This window comes from Corvus cornix, chromosome Z, assembly GCF_000738735.6.
Source record: "Corvus cornix cornix isolate S_Up_H32 chromosome Z, ASM73873v5, whole genome shotgun sequence".
Lineage (NCBI taxonomy): Eukaryota > Metazoa > Chordata > Aves > Passeriformes > Corvidae > Corvus > Corvus cornix.
Window position 1 is genome coordinate 67,109,358 of NC_046357.1, and position 23,193 is coordinate 67,132,550.

General features: G+C 40.2%; 1 protein-coding gene across 5 annotated transcripts in view; it reads left to right on the forward strand.

The window, feature by feature from the left end:
• Positions 1-23,193, forward strand: part of MCC (MCC regulator of WNT signaling pathway) — a 186,562-nt gene that overhangs the window by 127,892 nt on the left and 35,477 nt on the right. For all 5 annotated transcript variants that reach the window (XM_039567614.1, XM_039567615.1, XM_010391361.4 and 2 more), the window contains 4 exons: positions 4,481-4,617; positions 9,173-9,336; positions 13,984-14,190; positions 22,910-23,056. In XM_039567614.1, the coding sequence (XP_039423548.1) occupies positions 4,481-4,617; positions 9,173-9,336; positions 13,984-14,190; positions 22,910-23,056 (655 nt within the window). The remainder of the gene's footprint in view (positions 1-4,480; positions 4,618-9,172; positions 9,337-13,983; positions 14,191-22,909; positions 23,057-23,193) is intronic.

A 23,193-nucleotide genomic window follows, 5' to 3' on the forward strand; every position in this document is an offset into this window, starting at 1 on the left:
ATTGTATTATCTTTGTGTGAATGTGAACAGTACCCTCAGAAAGTAGGACAGAAAGTAAGCAGATACCATGTTTAAATCTAAATAAGGTGTTGCAACAGTTTTGGGAGGAGTGTTGGCAGGCTGTATAAGTTGGTTAATATTCTCCATTCTGAGAACTTTTGTCTCTGGTTTTTGGTATGTTGGGGGTTTTCTGCCTTTGCAGTGTCAGCATTTAGAAGTGTAATGTGGCTTAGTAATGCCAGCTCTAGAATCATGGCATGGTTTGGGTTGGAAGGTACTTTAAAGACCATCTAGTTCCAGCCCCCTGCCATGGGGAGGGACACTTTCCGCAAGACAGGTGGCTCAGGGCCCTGTCCAGCTTGGCCTTGGATGCTTCCAGGAATGGGGCAGCCACAGCTTTTTTGGGAAAGGAGAGAACTTAAGTCACATGTCAGTGCATGTGTCTCTTCCCGGGTGTATCTGATATGCTGATCCCAGTAGCAGTAGTGTTACAGGAATATTTTTAGAAGTTTACTGGATTTTTCTAGGTTTGCTAGCCATTTCTTGGGTACAAGAAGTTTTCCATGTGTGTGGCCCCATGAATTTAGCTGCAGCTCTTGCATTACATACTTCCAGCATTCCCAGAGGAAAATTACTTCACCATGCTTGGGGGTAGCAAGCCAGCATTCATCTGCAATTGTCTCATCTCCCTACTGCTGGTGCACTGGATAGCCCAGCTGGTTTGGAAGCACCTCAAAAAAAAAAAAAAAAGGTGAAAAAAGTGAGTTCCAATACTCAAATACTCACGTGCAAGTATATGAGCCTCTGTGTTGCCAAGGTTCTCTGTCCTTTGACAAGGTGCATGCCTACTGCAATTTTCTCTCAAAGTGTGTACAACTTAGAAGATAGGAAAACCAATCAAATGGATCTTCCCAGTCAGAGTTATATTGTAAATACTTGGACATAAAGGGTATACCCAGTAACTCTGAAGCACGAAAAGCATTTAGAAATTATACAGTAGGGTACTAAAATGTAATTATGTCTACATTTAGGGTGAATATTTCTGTCTTCAGAAGTTTTTAGTATTGCCTTAGATTCATTCAAACTTGACTCTTTTTTTTTCTTAATCATTTCTTTGGCTGTCAAAATCAACTGTAACTTCAGCATGTGACTGACAGTTTTTCTTAGATGTCAGATTGAGGTTCAAGAAAAAGAAAAGAGAGATGTCTAATTGCTTTTAGCTCTAAACCAGTGGCTGTTTGGGTACATCTCTGCAATTCTAAAAATAGTGTGCAGCTATAACAATACCAGACAGAAATATACTCTGTTCAGTGTTGGTGCCTGCTAAGGATTACTTGAAACAGTTGTCAAGAAGCTTATAACCCATTACTGTAAAATTATTTGTTCAGACAATACATTTAGGAAGTGTTGGAAGTTAATGGAGAAGAGGGGTAGTGAAGAGACATCACAAGAAATAACACATGGCACTTACAGTCACTTTTAAACAGTGACCTGGAGGTCTAATTCTAGCTTCTAAATATGGGCTAGGTGGAAGTAAGCACATACTGGATTCAGTTCAAGTGGCAATGTGGGTGTGGTAATGTTGGTTCAGCACACAGTGCCCAGCTTCACTTGCCCTCAGTGATTAATTTCCATGCTGTCTCAAGCGTGTCACTATTTGTTCACAATGAACTAGTTCAGAGGGACCTCAAGTGTTTGTACACAGAGTGCAGTCAATCTTGGTGCACACACACCTGTAGTATTTTCTATTTGACGGTCTTAGAGGGTTTTATAGTTATTTAAGTAAAATGATGAAAAACTGCTGGCACCTGGAGTACAAAGCTACTGACTGTTTGCGGCCATGAACAGAACGCACACCTTGCCAATGTTCTGTGGTGTGAAAGGATGCTGAAAAATGTGCCGTTTTGCTCAGTGTTTTAACAAGTTTTTCTCAGTGTCTGTGCAGCACTCTGATCCTTGGTTGCACCTGGTCATGAAGAAAGATATTAGTGCAGAAGTACCTGAAAACCACGGGTTTTTTCCTCCAATGTTTATCCCATGCCCTCTGTGTCTAGAATGGCTTGATCTGGTTTTAACTGCCCCCAAGTCACCATGACATTCCAGCAAGTGGGATCATCAGGGCCCATAACAAAACAGAAGCCTGCTTTTTACAACCAGGCGGTCACTGATGGCAGCAATAAGGAAGTTGCAGTGCCTTCACCTTCTGGGTGGTGTGGCAGGAGTCCAGTGGCTGATCATTGTCAGCTGTCATGCACCTTGCATTTCCAGTGCCACTGGAGGACTCTTCCTTCTGTTTTGGGGAAAGGAAAATCTCAAGTAATCTTTTGTTACTGCCAGCATCAGTTTTAAAGGCAGAATTTATATTTGTGATGTATCACTGCCCTTGAATTCCCCCTTATTCTTGCCCTCAGTCTGTGCCCAGTTGGGCTGGTGGTGGACCTGGCTGCCATTTTATCAGAAGTGGGTTTCTGATCTTTCTGGACAGATTTTAAAAGCATTAATTCATTTGGAAATTGACTTCTGGCTTGAGTCATCAGAAGGGTGTGAGTCCTGCTACGTGACATACTTTTCAACTGCCCCAAGATAGTGAGGGGCACTTAAACTGAGAAACCCAGAACAAGTGCCAGCTAGATGAGGCTGTGTTGTATTTGGAACAGAAAAATCCATGCAAGAAGAGCCCAAAGAAGAGTGATGAGAAATCATTATTGTGTGTGCTGTTGCTTTAGGGCCAATAGAGCTTCTTATCAATTTGTGGAGGTAATTCAGGTTTTAAAAATGTAGGACTAATTGTTTCATAAATGAAAAAAATCAGTTACCTTCAGATGAAAAACTACAACTGTTTGAGTGCTTGGTAATTGTTTTTGTCTAAAGCTAATTACTAGTGGCTTTTTTGGTGGCTAATAACAAACTGGTTCATGGAACATTAACTGACGTTTATGTGTCTTCCTTACGCTGTTTAAACTCCTGCTATTCATTATTCCGTTCTAACACTGTCTTAAACAGGTATTGCATGGTACCTCAAAGACCTTTCTTTGATGTAAATCTCAGTGTTAAGCAGCTGGCCTGCATTTTGTTTAGTAATAGTGGTCACTAAGTGCTTCTGCTAAGGTGACATTTTCTTTGCACTGAAGCAAATGTGAGGGCTAGAAGAGCATGGTAGAAATAATGTCTTGGTACCTTGGGAAACCCTGCTTGGCAAGCAAGCTGGAAGTCCTTTTTTGAGTTTTATTGAGGTTTCTAAGTTGTCACCTCTGCAGCTCTGAAAGTAGACTTTACTTCTGTCATTGATACCTGTATGTATGGGCCACTTTGTCTGCTATTTTCCCTGACAAATTGAGACACACCTCCAGGCTGAATCCTGCAAGAAGCTCTCGTCACTGTGTTGCACACACACAGCAGACCTAACATTACAGATTACCCTCCCAGATGCCGATCCCCAGATAGGTCTTTGCTGTTTCTCATTTTTTCCAAAGCCAGACAGTTCCATTCTCACACTTTTCTGCTGAATCTGCAGCAAAATTAATCTCTGCATGTGATCTAGTGAGCAACAAAATGATGGCTGTTTGTTTTCTATCAGAGGGGCCCTGCGCCTGGATAAACTGGTGTTTTTCCAGTGTTTAAAATAGATACTTTAATGTTAAGACAGTCACTACAAAAGTAAAAAAAAAAATTTGAGTCAAATCAGCAAATGGATCAAAAGAAAAGTGTTTACAAATGTTCTAAAGCAAAGCTATTATTCATTTACTTATCTTCTTTCCCAGTGCTTTGAACTCTTTGTGTGGAGACAGAAGGGAAAAGCCCTAATTTTTAAGCTCATTAGCTTTAGCTAAAGTATTCTGTGTCCTCAGTTATTTTAGTTGAACCAGCTTGACAAATAAATTAAAACCTAGGTAACTGAGGCTTTTTCTTTTCCACTAACTTCAGCAGTTCAGTGCAATACTTGCTTATCTGTTCCTCTCTCTTTTGGGAGGAGAAATTAAAAAACCTACCAGTCTCCAAGAACATTGTGATTTACATGTACAGGTACAAGCATGTGCATGCTTGCTTTGCACATGAGACGGTGACATCCTTGAACTGAGAAACAGACCAAAACCAGTTACTTCTAATCCACTTTGGGATCAAAGCCACTTGTGCTGATTTGTGTGAATTACCAGCTGGGGAGTCACTGCAGAGCAATGAATGTCCTTGCACACATCCTTGCTAACACTCAGTTCTACCCATTGCTTCCTTCTTCAGTGGCCAGGAGAAATAATGAAGTTGGGAATAAAGAAATGGAAACCAGGCACTGGCAGCTGCAAGTGGGTGTTATGGACATGGCACAGTTGCTTTGCAATGAAGGGTGTAAAGTCATCTCTACTGACTGGACAAAACACTTGTGTGAATTGGATCCTGTTGCTCAGCTTAAGGAGTCTGAAATGCGTGTCACGAAGATGCACATTTCCTCAGAGGATTTAATTTCTGCCTTTGCTCTCTCTGCCAGGGAGGAGGATGAGTACTCAGAGCTGCGGTCGGAGCTGAGCCAAAGCCAGCAGGAGGTGAATGAAGATTCACGCAGCATGGACCAGAACTCTGTCTCAGTGCCAGAGAACCAGTCCACCATGGTCACTGCAGACGTGGGTGAGTTGTGTTCTCAGCAGAATTGATGCCTTTCCACAGCAAAAAGGTATCATAGCTTTTGAAATGAAAATCTGAGCATTTGGTGAGGAAATGAATTAATGTAGTCTTAATTCAATTACATTAATGTAGTTAAATGAATTAATCACAATTGATGCTGAGCTTGTACACAACTGTGAACTTACATGTGAAGTAACCTCTCTGCCTTGATTGTAGAATCATATAATGGTTAAGTTTGGGAAAATATCTCTGAGATCATTGAGTCCAGCCATCAACCCAGCACTGCCACCAAGTTCGCCATTAAACCATGTCCTCAGGTGCAGTATCCACATGGTTGGGTGAACACTTTCTGGGATGGTGATTCCAGAATTCCCCTAGGCAGTCTAATCCAATGCTTTACAGCCCTGTCCATGAACATGTTTTTTCTAATCTACAATTTAAACCTCCCCTGGTGCAGCTTGAGGCTGTTTGCTCTTGTCTGGTCACTTTTTAGCTGCGAAAAGAGTCCAACGCTCACCTCACTGCAACCTCTCAGGTAGTGGTAGAGAGCGGTAAGGTCTCCCCTGAGCCTCCATTTCTCCAGAAGCAGACCTTCCTAGCAGAATTCTGGTGTAATCCTCACTATGACAGATTTCCAGAATTCTCTTCAGGACACTATTCCTGTTTTCTGGACTATATTGTTCATAAATGCAAGACCTGCAACAGCACATTTGTATTTACATGTTTGTGATTTCTAGAAACATCGGTACAACAGTATTAATAATGTGACTACAAAGTGTCTGACCTAGGGAATTCAAAATACTTAATAGAAGTTTTTATAGTTATAGAAAATTAATGTTTTACTCAAAAAAGTTAATGTTTACTGTTAAGTTCCTACTTGAACAGATTCTAGTATGAGGACTTTTTTTTCCCTAATTTTCTTCTTACCCAGAAGAAAAAAAAAAAACAAAAACAAATTCTCTTTTCAGTATTTATTTTGTCTTCATGAAGTGGAGCTGAACCAGGGTTTGTGGACATAAACAGCAAGTTGTCCATTTAAGTTTGGTCTAACAATGAAAAACACAGCAATAGAATGATGTACAATGTAGAGACCTAGAAGATAAGGGGGCAGATGTGTCTGCCTCAAAAACCAACAGACAGATAGCTCTGGAGCCAGCCAAGGATTGTTGGTAGTAACAGTGAAGGATTGTTGATAATAACACGCTGTGAGGAGGAACAGGATGTAGCTGGAGAAGGGAGCCATGCAGAGGTACAGGCAGCACTTTTCAGGGACAGATGTCCTTGTTTAGTTAAGCACAACACAGCACACAGCAAGTGCAAGGATGAGGCTGAAAAGTGGGCATGGGCTGTAGAGGGGAATCCTGACCACCTAAGACCCCAGAAGCCCTCCCAACCATTTCTAGAAAGGTCTGAAAGAACAGATTGCCCAGGATAACTAATTTGCATAGAAAGTGAGGAACCTATTGTAGGAACCCAGAGTGCCGAGAATATTCCTCTGCCTGTTTTTAAGGGTTCTTACCCCCCTGAACAACACTGTTTTAGCTTCAAACCTTGGGAAAAACTACCAATGATCAGACAAGAACTAGAAAATACAGTGGTGTGAATTAGGTGATAGACTACTATGTAAGATTGTCACAGGGTGAAAATTTAGAGGTGTTGGGCTTCTCTTTGTAGTAAATAGATAAGAGTAAAAAATATCAAAATGGAGGACTGTGGTTGTTCTCTAAACCTTCTTCTCCTTTTTCTACTACTCCATATTCTGCAGTAAAAGTAGTTTGGAATGACTGGATAGAGAATTCTGCAGTTCCTGCCCGTGTTACTGAATAATTGGTAGGAAAGTGAAAATAATATACATTTTTAATGACTGTTGGTTAAATTATCTTTAAAAGGCTGTGTAAATCTTGACAATTAGACTTCACTCCTGCTTTCTGTGTTCTGTCTGTACCTGGGTCACGCTGGTGGCTCTGTTCCTCTTATAAGACTTAATAAACAACTATCCGGCAGCATTGAAACTCCAGCAAAAGTCTCAGTTTATCTTTGAAACTCCTTGCAAGGACTTTTAGAAAATTCTCTCCCATCTGGAGGGATTTGATTTATGGCATGGTTCAGTGTCACCTATCTCCAGAGCAGGGAAAACTTACCTATAAACAGGTACCTCCACGCAGCCCAGTGTGCTTGTGCATGTGCAACCCAGCACCCTGAACAGCTGGACCATACCAGAGCCAGGACTGGGTTCTTCTCTCTTCTTCTCTGTGTCTCTCGCCCGTCTCCTTCTCTCTCTTCACTTTCCCACTTTATCCAGAAGCCGCTGCCATGTGCTTATATAGTAGGTCAGGGCCTAACCTGACCCAATTTCCATGCCAGGTGTGTATTTATGAGCTTTCGTGGATCCTCTGACTTCTGTCATTCCTTTGACCACAAGAAGCTGCAAATCTTGGGTGCTTCCTTTTCCTTAAGGGTGGGACTTACAGGTAGCAATGGACAAAATAAGAATGTTATCCGTAGGGATTCCTGCATTGTTTCCATATTTTCCTTCTATCCATAGACTATCGTTTTTGGGTGTTATTTCCATATTGCTATGAAAATAAATTTCACACACACACATATAGATACAGGAATATGTATAATTTTAAGTCCTGCTAGATATAGGTATATGGGGATAAAAAACCATGCTGTATAACCCATGTGCATGACTTGCTTACTGCCCTAATGGAGTGAGCATCAGTGACTTAGTAAAACCAGTAATACCTCATGACACATTAATGCGTGTGGATCTGTTGCTCTGTTATTGCTACAGGCAATAAAACACCTAGAGTTAGAACTGTGAATGCTCTCCAGTGCGTCTTGCAGAGCTTGTGATTGGGCTGTGATGGTTTTCTGTCAGAAATGGGGTTCTCACATTGTAAACCACTTATTTTATGGGGGAAATGTCACAGTTGAAACAAATCCCAGCAGACAAGGTCTTGCGAAGGTTGTTTAAAAATACAAAATGTTCATTACAGAAGATGTTATGGAAAAAAACAAAACACAAGGTTTTTACAAGTAAGCATACTGCTTGCTATATCCTGCTTGTGAGTGAGTGGTGGTATTATTATAAAGGGCATTTTTTTGTGTTATTATAACACATGGGTGGCTGTTAATCAGGAATTAGTGGAATGACTTCCCAGAAAAAACTTTTATATGTTGACCATTCAAATTTTTCATGCAATGTTGTAACATCATTCTAAACTCTTCTTTTTGGTCAGCAGTAGGTTTGTGTTTATGTGTATTAGGTGGTGGAGTTAGAGTTATGATAATGAGTTTGCAGTTTTTTACTTCTTTTCCTGTCATTCCTTCATCCAGCAGCTCTCAGTCTTTCCTTGCCTAGGGAGATTTCAAGGCAGTCTGCAATAATCCGGTGACTCGTGTCTGTTAAAATTCAGACCCAGTTCAATGCACTGCTTTAGTGCCTACAAAAGTGCCTCACGCTGTGAGGCTACCACAAAATTCTGACCATGGTGAGGCTCTTACAGTGGCAGTACAGGAATCACAACTTCCACCAATAATGCCTGCCACTGTTTTTAGTGGGATAGAGGAGCTGCGGCTGTGCTGCCGCCTCATAGTGCACCCCTTGTGTGTTCTGCTGTGGGTAGCTACTGCCAGCTCTTACCTAGCGAGCCAGAAATACTGACTGGCACATCCAGGAGACAGCACAGGGGTGAATTCTGCCACACGTCTGCCTTAGGAACTGCCACTGTTCATCACCAGAGGTGAACTTAAGAAAAACAAAAATAATTTTTGAAGTGAGCTAGCAAGCTACAGAGACCCACTTGTTTTCAGATAGGTGGAGGATGCTATGGCAGTGGGCGCTAGAAGAGGTTTGCCTAAAGACAGGAAAGGAAATAATTCTCTGTGATAGTTTATAATTAAAATAACTTTGTTGTACAAGCTAGTAATATGGCTGTAGTATGGGACATAACAAGCTGTGGTGTTATGATCCCTGAATATTCTGCAGTTTCATTTGAAGGACTAGCTATTAAGATAAAACACAGGCTCTAAGATAGTTGGTAGGGATCATTTCTGTAAACACCATGATTTTTTAGGCAGAACCTAAGTACAACCACAAAAATTCCTCTGAAAAACATCAAGTTAAAACATCACTGAATGTACCAGACAGAAGAATGTTTTTACAGAGACAAAGATATGACATTAACAAAATCAGGATAATAGGCCTTAAATGACCAAAAGAACAACATAAAGAAATGTCACAGAATGTAAGCATGTAATATCTTAAAATGTTCATCAGAAAAGAGGGGGTTTTGAAGAAAGAATGAACACTTGAGATAAGCTGTGGGGCTGTTATTTGTTGGATGAGAGGTAGCTCATTATTTCAGTTGATGTGATTATGGTTTTTAAGCCTATCAGTTGTCGAGGAAGAAGTGGCAGAGTGCAAGGACATTCTTTGAACAGTATACAGTCCTGGCTGTTCTGCGGCAGGCACTTCCGGGTTAGGGTTTGTTTTTTCACTGAGTCACTAATTGCTACGATGTTTGTTTTGTTTTGTTTTACTTTCTTTTAGATAACTGTAGTGACTTGAATTCAGAACTGCAGAGAGTGCTGACAGGTCTGGAAAATGTTGTCTGTGGGAGGAAGAAAAGCAGCTGCAGTTTATCGGTGGCAGAAGTGGACAGACACATTGAGCAACTCACTACTGCCAGCGAACACTGTGATTTAGCCATTAAGGTAATGGTAACATTAGGCTCTAAAATGCTGTGTGCTCATTGACTCAGACACCTGGTCACTTCTGCAGTAATCACACCTCGCTTTCAAAGGTGTTAAAAGTACTTCTTCACAGGAGTCAACTCGTGTTCACACTGTGTGTTTGGTAAGTAGCAGCACACCTGTTCTACACCTTCTACGGTCCAGGAGGAGCTACTTTGACCTCAAAACAGAAATATATTTGTCTTACGCTCTTTTCAAAGATAAGAGAAATGGGGATACTCAACATTTAATTTACTTTCTTAAGCAAGTTTGCTTGTCCAGCAAACAAGTTGTCACCTGCCCAAGGTCCTACAGGTAATCATTGACCAGTGAGTGAAAACACCATGTGTATGCCTAGGTTGTGATTGGCTGTCTTAAAATCTAAAGCCGTCCTAGTTCCAGCCAGGAGTGGGTTAATTTTTGCAGTAGCCAGGAGGGGGCATGGCCAGGTTATCTTGTATCCCTCATTTTCCCGGAAGAGGGGAAGGGGTCCCTTCCTGGTTGTGTATTCTTGGGGGTGAGAGCTCTTCTTCAAATTGTACACTTCTTGTACACTCCATTATTAGTATTTTTGCTGTTACTGTTCACTTTCTTACCTCATTCCCGTTTCCAGTAAATAGTTCTTATCTCAACTCCTGATCTTTGCCTTTTGTACCTCTGATATCCCTTTCCATCCCACCATAGGGGATTGGAGAGTGAGTGAGCAGGGTGTGGTTTGGAGTTTCAGTGGGAACACTAAATTGGGGAGCACCACTCCTAAACCACAACAAAAGCTAATTTAACACAAAGCATTTGTTGTGCATTTGCTCAGATGAGATAACTCAGACTCAGGAACAAATAATTCAAGTGCTATCTGTATGTGTTGCATTTATTGTGAATGTAACAGAACAAGGAAAGGGATGTTTCCTGGCACATGTAACAAAAGGCATTGCAATTCAGAACCTGAAAGCAAGGGAGCCACAGAGAATCTTCCTATATACAGGGGAAAACATGAGAAGGTTTTTTGTGTCAGGTGGAAAGGTGTCAGTGACTCATTTATACAAGAAAAATTGTATTGACAGTTTGCTCTACAAGTGGGGAGGTCTGTGACCATTCTAGATGGCTTTGACAGCCCTTTGTCTTACTACTGGGAGAAGTTCCTTCTGTACCTGGAGGTGTCTGAGAAATATAACAAAATATAAAGAAATTAATGTTGAGTAGTAATTTGAAGAATGTGTGTATATTTGACTTCTGGTCTCTTGGGATCAGTATTAAAGCAGTTTATTTGAATATCTCAGAGGATTAGGACCAGTGCTTTGAATGTTGCCAAGTACGATTTGGAGTTTTAGGGTTAACTGTTTTCAGAAGTCACTGTTCGCCAAAAGAGAGACTGTGGATTCTGGGAAATAGGTAGAGATGAGCCTGTGTGAGGCCCACAGAGGTATCTGAAGTGAGATGTGTTTAATATAGCAAAACCTACATGTAGAGCCTCTCTCTACCATTCCGCTGCAGGTCATTTCTGCTTTCCTGTTTCCTCAGAGAAAAAACAGAGAGATTTTTTAAGTGGGTGGAATCGTGAATGGAAACCTGAAATATTCTGACTGTCTTTTGCCTTGACTATTGACTTCTTTCTTCACCAGCAGACTAATGCATTTAAGTGGTTTAAATCCTTCAGCTTTGGTGGTTAAATTTCACTAGGTTCCTTTTAATGCAGTTGCTGCTGATTTTTTTCTTTTTTTTGCTTTTTTATACAAATCATGTGACCCTGGCTAACTCAATTGTTTCTGTCCCACAAAAACTGAAAAGACCTTGAAATTAAATTTATCAGATTGTCTTTCAAACTGAACAGTTACAAAAGCATCCTTTAAGAAAATTTACACAAAATAATCTGGTTAATGTTTCATTTATTTTGGAGAACACAGCAGTAACAGATACCTAACCACTAAAATTTTTCTGATTAAAAAAGCTGTAAATACTTCCAAGCATGAAACATTTAGAACGTGAGAACAGCTGTACTGGGTTGGACCAAAAGTCCATCTGCCTAGTGGCAGATGCTAATGGAAAGACAGCATCAAAAATGACATGCATAGTATGTTCTTCCCCTTCCTTTAAAGGTGCTTCCAGCAAAGTGGGTCTGCAGGGACTTGAACCAAAGATGATGTCTTTGTGTTTAATTGTAATGGATGGAATTTTCTTCCTTATTTATATCTACTGTGTTTTAAAACCTGTCTAAATTTTTGGCTTCCATAAATTCTCTTAGGAGTAAATTCTGCCATTGAGTTACACCATTTGAAGAAGTACTGCTTTTTGGTTCTTTTAAACCTGATACTTGCTGATTTAATCTGATACCATGTCTGTAACACAACACTTCTTTTAAAGAAAATAAGGCAGAGAGCACTGATGGCAGTGTCAGAGACAAGACTGGAATTACCATGATATGACATCCTGTTGCCCTGTGCTTGGAACACGACATTATCATTCAATCCCACACTCTTTGAAATTTTACCTGAATTATCTGCTGTGTAGCAACACATCAGATAAAACTGCTCTGTAATGCTGCTTTGAAGAAAACTAATCAACGTTATTTTACACAGCTGTATCTATGTACAGTGTTTATGTTTCATTTTCCATAGAGGATGGTTGGTAGCATATTGGACTCCGGAGAATTGCTGTAGTAGTAGTGCTCTGAGGAGAAGCAGTGGCTTAGGAAGGGGAGGGGTTGGGAAAATAGCAACACTGGAGCATGGGGAATAAGGAGGAAGGAGGCAGCAGCAGAACTTCGCATTACAGGGATGAGAAAACAGCAGGGGAAGTTCAGTTGGGTGGCGGAGGGAGGAAGGGAGAGAAGAAATCAGCAACAAAGAGGCACTGTTTAAACTAAAGCTGGCGTCCTCAAAAGAGAATGCTCCTGCCGTTACAGAGCTTCTCTTTACATCGTGTGATTAACCACCCTGTGCTTATTCAGAACTTGAACTCATCCTCATGCTGTGTTGAAATAATTTACCTTGGCATAATTTCAGACCTATGGGTCCAAGTGAAGCTAATACAAGGGAGAGCTGTGGCTTCTTTCATCTCAGAGATGCTGCAAGGCTCTGCTTTTTCAGAAAAGTCATTTCAGTTTCCTATCAAATCTGTAAGCAGAATTACAGTGTAGATACTCTGTCAATAGTGTTTCATAATTGTGGGTCTAGATGTATTGCAGTTTTATGTGAGAGAGACATGAAATACAATTCAAAAGGATAAACTGAACAAATAATAAAATTTCATTGATACCTCAAAGTCACAGGGTGCTGAAAACACTGGGAAGATTTCTTGCAGAAAAAAAAAAGTTGTGCCTCTAACTAGGTTTGTAATTTTCAGCTGTACTCTAGTTGGTTCTTTTGGTCCCTCCCAATTTAAAGAAATAAACAAGGTAGCAATTTTTGTTATATAGAGAATCAGAGGTTCATAGAATATGCTGAATTGGAAGGGACCCATCAGGATGTAAATGTTCTTTTGAATAAAACAATTAAATAGATTATTATTACCATTGGTGCATGAGTTCTCTTCCATATTAGACGTAAAAGTATAGGCTTTAGCTATAACTTTGTTTTTTTATTAGGCAGTGAAATGAAACTTTCTGCATTGCCAGTGATGTCAAATATTCTTTTGTTTTCCATGTTTCTTCCAATCATTTTAATACACACTGCTCTCCAGGGAGATTCAAAAGCTTATGGGCAACATTTGGAGTGGTTTTGCTTGTTGCAGGTATCTTCCATAGCTGAAGAAACGGAACAGAGGCACAGCACAGACTGGGTAGTAGATTCCAAACTGCACGCTGAGTGTTACGATGTGTTTCAGGATGTTGGGTGGCCAGTTTGACAGTCAGTTCAGGCATGGCAGTATTCCCTTGCTGCTGGTGGGTGCTTGTAGTTTAGTTTCACCCACTAGAAGTTCCTTAATATCCCTCATGCCAAACAGTGCCTACAAGGCACAGCTCTGAGCACAGAGGTGGGACGGGAAGTGCTGAATGTCATTGTGTCCCAGAGAAACCCAGCCTTTTTTTAGGCACTGGAAAGGCTGTAACATCCCCTGTAAGCCTAGCCAAGGCCAGAGTTCTTTCTTTTATTTTGCTGTCACCTCAAGGAAAGAACATACTCAGGGACATGGGAAAGAAGAGCCCTCTTTTAATCCTCTCCCACTCTTTTCCTTGCCCTTTTCTGGCATTGGTCTAGCAATAAATAAGGCCCCATGCCATGCACATTCACAGGCTGCTCATTTCTGCCTGTTACTCTGCAGGGAAACAATAAATACAGTGCTCGCCCATGACAAGCAGTCATTAATTTGTTCTAAAGTATTCCAAGATTAAACTACCAGGATTGCTGGCATTCACAGGTGACATGTTTTATTTGCGTGTATTTGTCTTTTTTGGTGTTTGTCAGTATGAAATGTTTTAATGAAATGGTCAAACTGTCAAAGAAAATAAGCAATAATTTTGTTTGCTATTACTTCGCAAACAAAAGAAACAAACAAATGGTGTTGAGAGGCTAGGAGTGTATATATTTAAGTGTGTAGAGTTGCCTGTTAACACGTATTTCTGTCCCATCTACCCATTAGTCCTGCTCAATTGTCTTTGCTCCTTTCTGTTTGTTGATGACTCTGTTTTTGCAGACCGTGGAGGAGATAGAGGGTGTGCTGGGACGTGACCTTTATCCAAACCTGTCTGAGGAGAGGTCTCGGTGGGAGAAGGAGCTGGCTGGCCTGCGGGAAGAGAATGAGAGCCTCACAGCCATGCTGTGCAGCAAAGAGGAGGAGCTCAACAGGACCAAGGCCACCATGAACGCTGTCCGTGAAGAGAGGGACAGACTGCGTAGAAGGGTAAGGCTGCTGCACAGATGATGCTGCCTTCTTCCTCCAGCCTGTGTGATTTTGTCACCAGAACAGGCTTCTCTTTAATCTCACTTCCTGTGCTGGCTGTAGGGCTTTTTGTTTTTCCAAAGCTGGGCTATACAAATGACAAAATTAGGACAGAACTGAACATAATTGAAAAAGAGTGTGTGACAAACAGCCAACGTGCACAACAACCTGATTTCAGAAATCGTGTGTTAACAGAAAAACTGATACTCATCTTCAAGGAAGCATATGTAACTTGGCTATAGAGAAAGCAGATGTTCATCTAGTGAACTTTCCTATGAGGCTCTTTTTTCCTGTAAACAACAAATATTTCTTTGTTTTTTGATGGGAATTCAGTTTGTGACTAGGAGAAAGAAAAAGACCAGGACTCCTGTCAGTGGGTAATAATTCACCCACTGAACAATAAGTAGTTCCAGCCATGTCCTGCTTCCCTATCTACATTTTATGATGCTTTAAGGTCAGATGAAGGTTTTGTGCTTTGTGTGGAGTCCAAAGTAAAAAAAAAAGGGGGGGAGAAATTTGTTTGCAAAAAAAGATGAAAGATCCAAGAGAATGTGACCTCAATCTCAGTTACTTTTAAAATCTGTTAACTTTGTACCTGTTAAATTTGCAGTGTTTTGGCTAGATATGAAGTATCTTTGTTTTTGAAACAGGCAGTTTAGGGTTCATGTTCAGTCTGAATGACAAGTCAGACCACCATATCATGGTAAATTATTGCAAGTATTACTCTTTACCAACTGGCAGCAGATGAGGTTTTTTTGGTGTTCTAAACCAACACTGTTCTGCAGTGACGGTGCTATTTTAGTGTGAACCTGCATTGTGTGAGATTTCCAGTCTTCAGATAAGAAGCCTCAAATTACCTTTTCAAAACTGTCTATCCTCTCCTAACACTAAAAAGGCATGTGTGATGAGGCAAGAATAGTAATCTCCTATTGTATAAAGCAAGACCACTTCAACTTTTCCTTTGTAAATTTTTGTCTTATTATATACCATAGGCTGTTTTCAGTCCTGGAATTTTTGGACTGATTTTATAGTGACAATTTTTTTTAGCGGAGGCAATACTACCCCTTGAGCTACAGAAGTAGCATTGGTGGACTGGCTGGATTGTTGCCAAATTGAGGGGGTGGACACCAACACAAGCAGGCAGAAAATAGAAGCGTGTGCTTGAGAAATTTGCTTACACGAATGCAGATATTGACACTACAGGTGATACAGATCAATACCTAGATACCCAACAAGAAAAAGATAGCTGACCTTGAGCGCAGAAAAAGATTCATGTTTTGAGAAGTATGGCATGCAAGCTAAGGGGCTTGAAAGAATGGTCACAAGAATTTATGCTGACAGCTCCTCAGTTCAGAAACAGAAAAGGGGAGAGAGTTGGTGTTGTACCCTCAGGGATCAGCATGGCTGAGCCATGGTGGCAAATTCAGTTCGATGAGGTACCAGTAGAGACTGGAAAAACTGTATAAAGAGTAGCAAGATCTGATCTGGAATGTTAAATGTCATTCTTATCTCTTATGCATGTAAAGATGCAGTTTAATTTGGCAGAAAATGATGTACACAATGGTCAGAGAAATGGGCATTATCTGTGGAGAAGGGACTTGTCCTGTTCAGCATGGCGAAATAAAATCTTAGTTTGTTTTCTCTTTACAAGTGCTAGAGAAATAAAATAAAGATGGGAGTAATGGCCCTCTAAACTTAGGGACAAAACTGGAGCAAGAACAGATTAATATGAACCACTTGTGGCTATATGAGGCCAGAAGTTAGACTGTGAAGTGTCTAAGAGGCAAGAAGATCGTGGTTCTGAAGAAACAGTAAGGAGTAACGCTACCGACTAACTACTTTCTAAATGGAGCTTTAAAATATTAAAGTTATGTTTGTATAATATACGACCTGTTAAAACCAGGATCATTATATTAGGATTGTATCCGAAGGAAAGCAGAAAAAGCCAGATTAACACAGCTGCAATAATGCTAGAGCCAGCCTTAGCATCTTTTCACAATTCTGCTATGTTTTGTCTGGCTGCCAGCAGTGCCAGTTCTCTATTATGGAAGCATCTCTGGTGGAAACAGAATCAAGGTCATCAACTTGTTTCAGTTGTTTGCAGCTACAGAGGACTTTACTGAAATCTGGTAATTAATATGATCCTTATGCAGAACAACTGATTTATTGCCCCCACCAGAGAAGCTAGTTCATGACATATGACCCTGTCTGCACACTATGTAATTGTTGCACTGGAGACTGTATTTGCATTTTTAATGTAGCTTCATGACCATAGTGGCAACAAAATAAATGTTTTCTGTGACCTATGGAATATTTTCTCTATGCCATCTGAACTCAAGAGTCACTTCAAATTATTTCCCTGGAGAGTGGGAAAGGAGGTTCAACTAAAATTTAGTTACTGTCTTTCTCAAATTAAATTGGGTGAAGTGAACAAGCTTGAAGTTGACCAGATCAATAGGTCTGTTTCTTCAGACCAATGCTCATAATCAAGCAGAGTGCTTTCAATACATTTTTTCTCAGGCTTGTTGGAGATTTAATTTAATTAGGTATTTACTGCACTCAGTTAACAGATTGAACTGCTCTCTGGAACAGAAGCTAAGAAACAACATACATTCAGGTTTGTTTCCCACAGGTCATTAGTGAATGAGGTAATTGCTTACTTCTGTAGGTTGTCTACAGTGTGACAGCTAATTTCATAGTGCAGAGGTTTATTTTACCTCTGTATTACATTGCTGCATTGAAAATAAAATCTGCTTAGGTCTGGGCTGGTCAGTGTCCTAGAAACTGCTTACGCATAGCTGACCATAATCCTGAGTCCAGTAATACAGATAAGATGGTGAGGAACTTCTGTACCAGTTTGTGGGATTAATATTGTTACTATGTGAGAATAAGGTTGTAATCAGGTCAGCACTATTTACAACTGCTGTATAGAGTAACAGGCTTAAGTAGTAGAAGAAAAGGTACTATTTGTGTTCTTATGCAAAAGCCCATGTATTCAGCAGGGGATTCAAATGAGCAGCTGTGAAACAGCATATAAATTCCATTGTGACTGCAAAGTAAAAATTGTGGGTTTTTTAGTTACTGCCTGTGAAAGTTGCCAGATGAGTGGTACCTCAGCACAGTCCGAAGGAGCTGGTTAGCATAAGAAGCAGCAGATGTGGGCAGCATTCAGGCTTCCCTGAGGCTGTTCTGAAGAACTAAGTCTGAAGTGAAAAGGCAGTTTCAGCGCTGGAAGTCTGTTAAGTCTGTTCTCTGCATGAGCCGTGTGTCAGCTTGTTGGGTTAATCCCGTGCTTCTAGTTGTGAGGATTGTTCTGTACCTGCTTCAGATCAGCTGAAATTGCCAAACTGACCAGAACAAAAACATTTCATTAGCTGTCTTCAACTAAGACCCTAAATAAAACATAATCTGTGGAGCAGTGGAAAATTAGCATTTTCTGTGTGATCCCATCAGCTGCCCACATTTCCCACTCCAGAAAACTTTGATTTTAGCAGAGGGCTCCCACAAAATACGTGGTTCTTGTGGGGAGTTGAAACCTACCCCTACCACAGCAGGACTCAGATCCTTGGCCTTACAGGTATTCTTGGGCCCACACTGTTCTCAGGTGACACAAAGCTGTTGTCATTCCTGTTGGGATCAGAAGGTATTGTTCCAGATTGCTGGAGAACACTGATGCATTACGGGCCTTTAGAGATTATTATCTGCTTGCACAGCTGAAAGTGATCCTGGGGCTGTTCTGTTCCTTGTCTCTTGATGAGCACCAGAAACCTGAGGTAGCAGCCCAAAGCTATTTCCATTCTCTGCCTCCTTCAGTTGCATGGTATTTGCTTATGCAGCAGCATCTCCTCTTGGGTGTCAACAATGTAGAGTTTTACTTCTGTTTACAAGCTTGCATGCAGATACTCAGTGTTTAGTGAACCTTACAGATACCAGAAAAGATTTCTTTACCATACTCAGTCGATCACAACAGACAATACAGGAACTCAGACTTTGTTTGCTCTGGTGCTCATGATACAGGAGAGGCTAAAAATTATCTGCCTGAAAATAGTCACCACTAGGACTGAATGAAAGGTAAGGGGTTCTTTTGGCTGGAAAGGATCCTCGCCACTCAGAGCAGCTTGATTGTTACACTCGTGTTTGATTTGGCATCTTCTCCTCCACAGATCTGCAGTATGCATGAATAAATTAGAAAGTGGGAGAGGTTCACTCCCTGTGGTTTGTTGTACTTCATCTTCCTCCTCTGTATAATAGGGGAAAGGAAATGAAGCAGCATTAAAATGCTGGGGGGGAAAGTGCTGTTACTTGAAGGGTTCAAAGGTACTGTTTGATTAAACAGGTCACAAGTAGGGTAGAACAAAAAGAATCTCAGGCATGTCCCTCATTTGAAACTGGTTTAGGAAAAAAAGCAGCAGGTGTCCTTTGAATGTGGAAATCAGTGACAAAAACAGGCAGTTTGTAGCTGTGGTTTTTTATTTAGGTTATGTTAATGAATCATGTAGTTGTCACTATGTGTGTGTAAAATAAAAAACCTAAAAACATGCTTCTCAGAGTCATGGTTACAAATAATAAAGTATTCCACTGAGGTATTTTTCTGTAGCCCATGATACCTTTGGACAAACATGTCTGTGGCACCTGTTGATAGCTTATTAAGTCTTTCATAAATTGAACATTGCTGTAGTGTGTCAGCCCTTTTCTCTATCCTTGCTTGCTCTTTATTTAGTTCTTAAGATGGTAAGAAATTACCCTTAATTTTTCGCTATTGCTTACTCCAATTCTCAGCATTCAAAGGAAAAAAACTAGAAATGCAGCTAAACAATTGGTTCAATTGCAAAACATCAAATATTAATAAGTGATATTTCCAGTTACTTATGTTTATATCAGTAGCTTGAGAACATCTGTTTGCATCTGACTTTTTTTTGGTATCTAGGCTGTCCATTGCTCTGAAACCTAATAGCTCTGTTGCCTTGTGTCTCACTTAATGCACCTGTTCCTGCTCTTTCCAGGTTCCAGCACTTTTTTACTTCTTTAGTTTCTTGGACTTCCTCCAACCATTTAGAAGATTTTTCTTTTTTTACTGGATTTCACAGACATTTCCCTGGATTTCTCCTTTTTCCCTCCATTCTCAACCCCTTTTTTTTTCTGATCATATAATAAGATCTGCTTGCCAGACAGTTTCCACCTCATTTTAGTGCTTCAGGAGTTTATGGCAATTTTTATACCCTTCTGCATGTTTCTGTTTTTAAACTAGTATGATACAAGGATTCAGTAAATTTTTCTTTAAATCCTTCCTAGTTATTCCTCCTCCCAAACACAGAAATCAACACTTTTCCTGTCTTCTAATGTAACTTTTTTTGGGTTTGTTTCTGTACTTGTCTTTACCCATTGCATTTTGCCAATTTTGTCATCGATTTCCTGTAAGATATTCCCTTCCTCTCTCCCCCATTTCCAGGAGGTTTTTTTGTGTCTCATGTGCAGTACTGCAGTTTACCTTCATTCTACGAGTTAACCTTTACAATAATTTATATTACGTTGGTAATGATGCTCAGGACTGTTTATACAGGGGGTCAGACAATTTTTAATCATGCTTTTAAAACCAGTCTTTTCATAACCCATGCATTCACCAAACCAGAGAAGAAAATGGTTCTTCCAAATTCTGGTTTGTGTTTGGGATACTTTTCTTTTCTTTGGTCATTCTTTATTTTTTCTGTAGAGTAGCTACCAGTGTGGAAAAATAAATTTTGAGGAGATGCTGCATACTGCTCTTTTTACAATGGAAGTTTTAGTGACCAGAGATAGTTACCTAAGGTATCTCTGGGCAGTGTGGTAGGTGGGCAGCCCAGTCATGAGATGCTCGGTGAATGTGGGAATTGTGAGATGGGTGATTTTACAGGTCAGACAAACTTGCCCTGTTATCCTGCTCAGAATTACCATCTAGTACTCAGTGTTGCTAAAATTAGCACAGTTATTTGTAGCAGTCAATTCAGCATGTAATTTCACAAATGAAGGCCTGAATTAGTAAATATGTCAAGAAGCATAGATAAGCAGACAGCTTCTTCAAGTTGTGGTTGCTTCTACGATACGATATTAAAGCAGTGAGTTGCACAGATTAACAACTGTGCTGTGCTCTGAGTTTTCTTCTAGAAATGCTCTCCTGAGCAAAGCTTTACCTGACTACACTCCTAGCTGTGTTCGTTTTTCTGTCTGTTGCCAGTGTTGTTTTACAGATCTGTATGAATAATTAGCTTTGTAATCCTGGCCAATAGTCACTGCCCAGTAAGAAAACACACAGTAAAGGAAACCTATCTGCATTAGAGTTTTGTGTGATACAGTCTTTGCATAAGGTAGTTTTAAACTTCAGAGTCTACCAACACTTGGCATTTAAGCAACTTTACCACTCTCTTTCCTGGTTGCACTTAAATTAGGAATGTTACTTGCTTTTGGACTGGAATCTTTCAGGACTGACTTCTGAGTGTAGGTGAATATTTTAGCGATTTTTAAGTTGGACATGGAAGCTTTATTTTATAAAGAATGCATCTCAATAATCTTCCTTTTTGTTTGCTTTTAAACAGTGCTGTAAAATAAGCACTTAGAGAATTCAATTTGGAACAGCCTGGGTAAAAAAAAAAGTAATAAATGGCAATTTCGACTTAATGAAGTTCTGGGTTTGCTTTTTTTATTTTTTTTTCAGTGTTAATGCCACAGTACAAATCCTATCTGCACTGACATTCCACATCTGCAAGCAAAAATATGCACGCATGGTTTATTTCAGCTTTATGCATATCAACAGGCTGAAATTACTGGTTTGCACCAGTAGAGCACTTCTGTCCTTAAGGTTTGCATTAGTGCAGCTGTACCCATGTTGAAGCTAAATATGTCAGTATTTAGAACAAAGGAGGCTTCAGCTGCAAATTTGTAGAAGACACTTGGTATGAATGTGCACTTCGTACACTCTGCTCAGTTAACTTCATGGTATAATTACAGTTAAAATGTATAATTCTGGGTCAAGCACCCATATCCATTTTTCAACAAGTTACTTTAAACATTGGGGAATTTGATTTTGAGGTTTTGTGTACTTTAGCTGTTTGGAATAATTTTGTTCAAGGTGTAATGTTCCTCCACAACTGAACAGGGAACTTAGGAGTGCAGTTTGACTTTTATGTGCTTTTAATGTTGCTTTTTAAAAATACCATCTTATGTAAAACACACAGGGTTTTTTTCTTTTTTTTTTTGTAATTTGCAAATACTTAAAAATTCTTTTGACACTAAGTGCACAGGCAGTCTGTCTTTCAGTTTGTATATGACAGAGGGAGAGGCAGGAATACTCTTCAGGAAATAGAAGCAGGCTGTAGAGGATGGTAGGTGGCATAAGATACTGCTTTGGTGACTGGAGAACACTCCAACTTGAGCTCTTTCCTCTGTGCAGTAGGTTGAAGCATCTGTTGTGCAGAGAACACATGACTGCTGCTGCTGCTGCTTCAAGCAGAGATTGATAAAACATTGTCCAGATGCACCTCCACCTAAGAAAGTCTAAGCTTTAATGCAACTTTAATTTTGGGGTTTTTTGACTAAGGGGCTTCAGCTTGCTTAGTTCCTTGTATAAATGTATTTAGTATAAAATCCCACCTTGCTTTAGAAAGTAGGAATCACAGTTGCATTTCATGCTACATACATGGGAAGATGCAAAATAGGCTGAACTTCACTTGACTGGACTTCTGATGAAATTTCACCGGTTCTGTTTTGTAGAGGGACTGTTCCAATGAAATCACATAGAAACCTCTGTTTTTAAGGAAAATTGTGTTCAGGGCAACTTCCTCTTTAGATGGTTTCCTTCGCCTTCTCCCATCTCACACTCTGAGATCTGTGGGAAAAGTGAGCTCTGTCTCTTTACCTTGTGTCATAACTGTTGTGTTAAGCAGACCATTTATTCCTTGTCTATTAAGAATTATTCCAAGGTAAACACTATAATCTTTAGCACAGCTGTAGTTTGGCTCCTGCAGACCTTTCTTTCTTTTTTTTTTTTTTAACCTTTTAAACTGAAAATCTTTTGACTTCAGTTCTGTAAGTACCTGATGTGTTACGAGGACCATGCAGTGTTTGCAGTGTACATTTACAGAGAGCTTTTGCAGACTGTTGGTTGAGTTCTTTGCTGGTTTGGGTTTTGTTTTTTTTTTCCTGTACGTTGCTCACTAAATGGTAGTTTTACTTGACTGTAGTTCTGACGCATGATTAATGTTTGAATTTCTTTAACCTTTAAATATGACCAAGTCATCATGTGATTTATTTATGTCAAGAGGGTTTTTCAGCACTGGAGTTTTCTATTAACAGGAGGATTGTTATTTGATTTGTTTAGCCATCATTATCTTAGGCTGGAGCATTAGCTTTACCCCAGAGAGAATAACTCCTATACCTATAGTACATCTGAAACTTTGAGTAATTATTCTTCAGTGTTATGTTTGCATATTTCCACATTGCAAATAGTTCAAAAAACTGACAGCAGTGGGATTTTAAAATAGCCTTCACTCATCTGCTCCCCACGTGAAAACTTCACGGCCACCACAGTACAAAAATGTAACTTCTGTGCTGAAGCCAGAAGCAATTAGACGTGGCTAGACAATGAGAAAATCTCCAGACTATTTAAACCATAAAAGTGGAAAAATCAGAATGTTATGTTTTATTGCAGGTTCGGGAGCTGCAGACTCGTTTGCAGAGCGTGCAGGCCACGGGCCCGTCCAGCCCGAGCCGTCTCACTCCTGCCAACCGCCCCGTTAACCCCAGCACCGGAGAGCTGAGCACCAGCAGCAGCAGCAACGACATTCCCATCGCCAAGGTGGGGATTTTTTGTTTGTAACCCTCCTCATGACCTGGGGAAAGCAGGCTTCATTTTGTGCTGTGTAAATGTGGGAGATGTTAACTGGGAGATGTCCAAGGGAGTCCTAAGCAGGTCTGTGAACTTGAGCTGTGGAA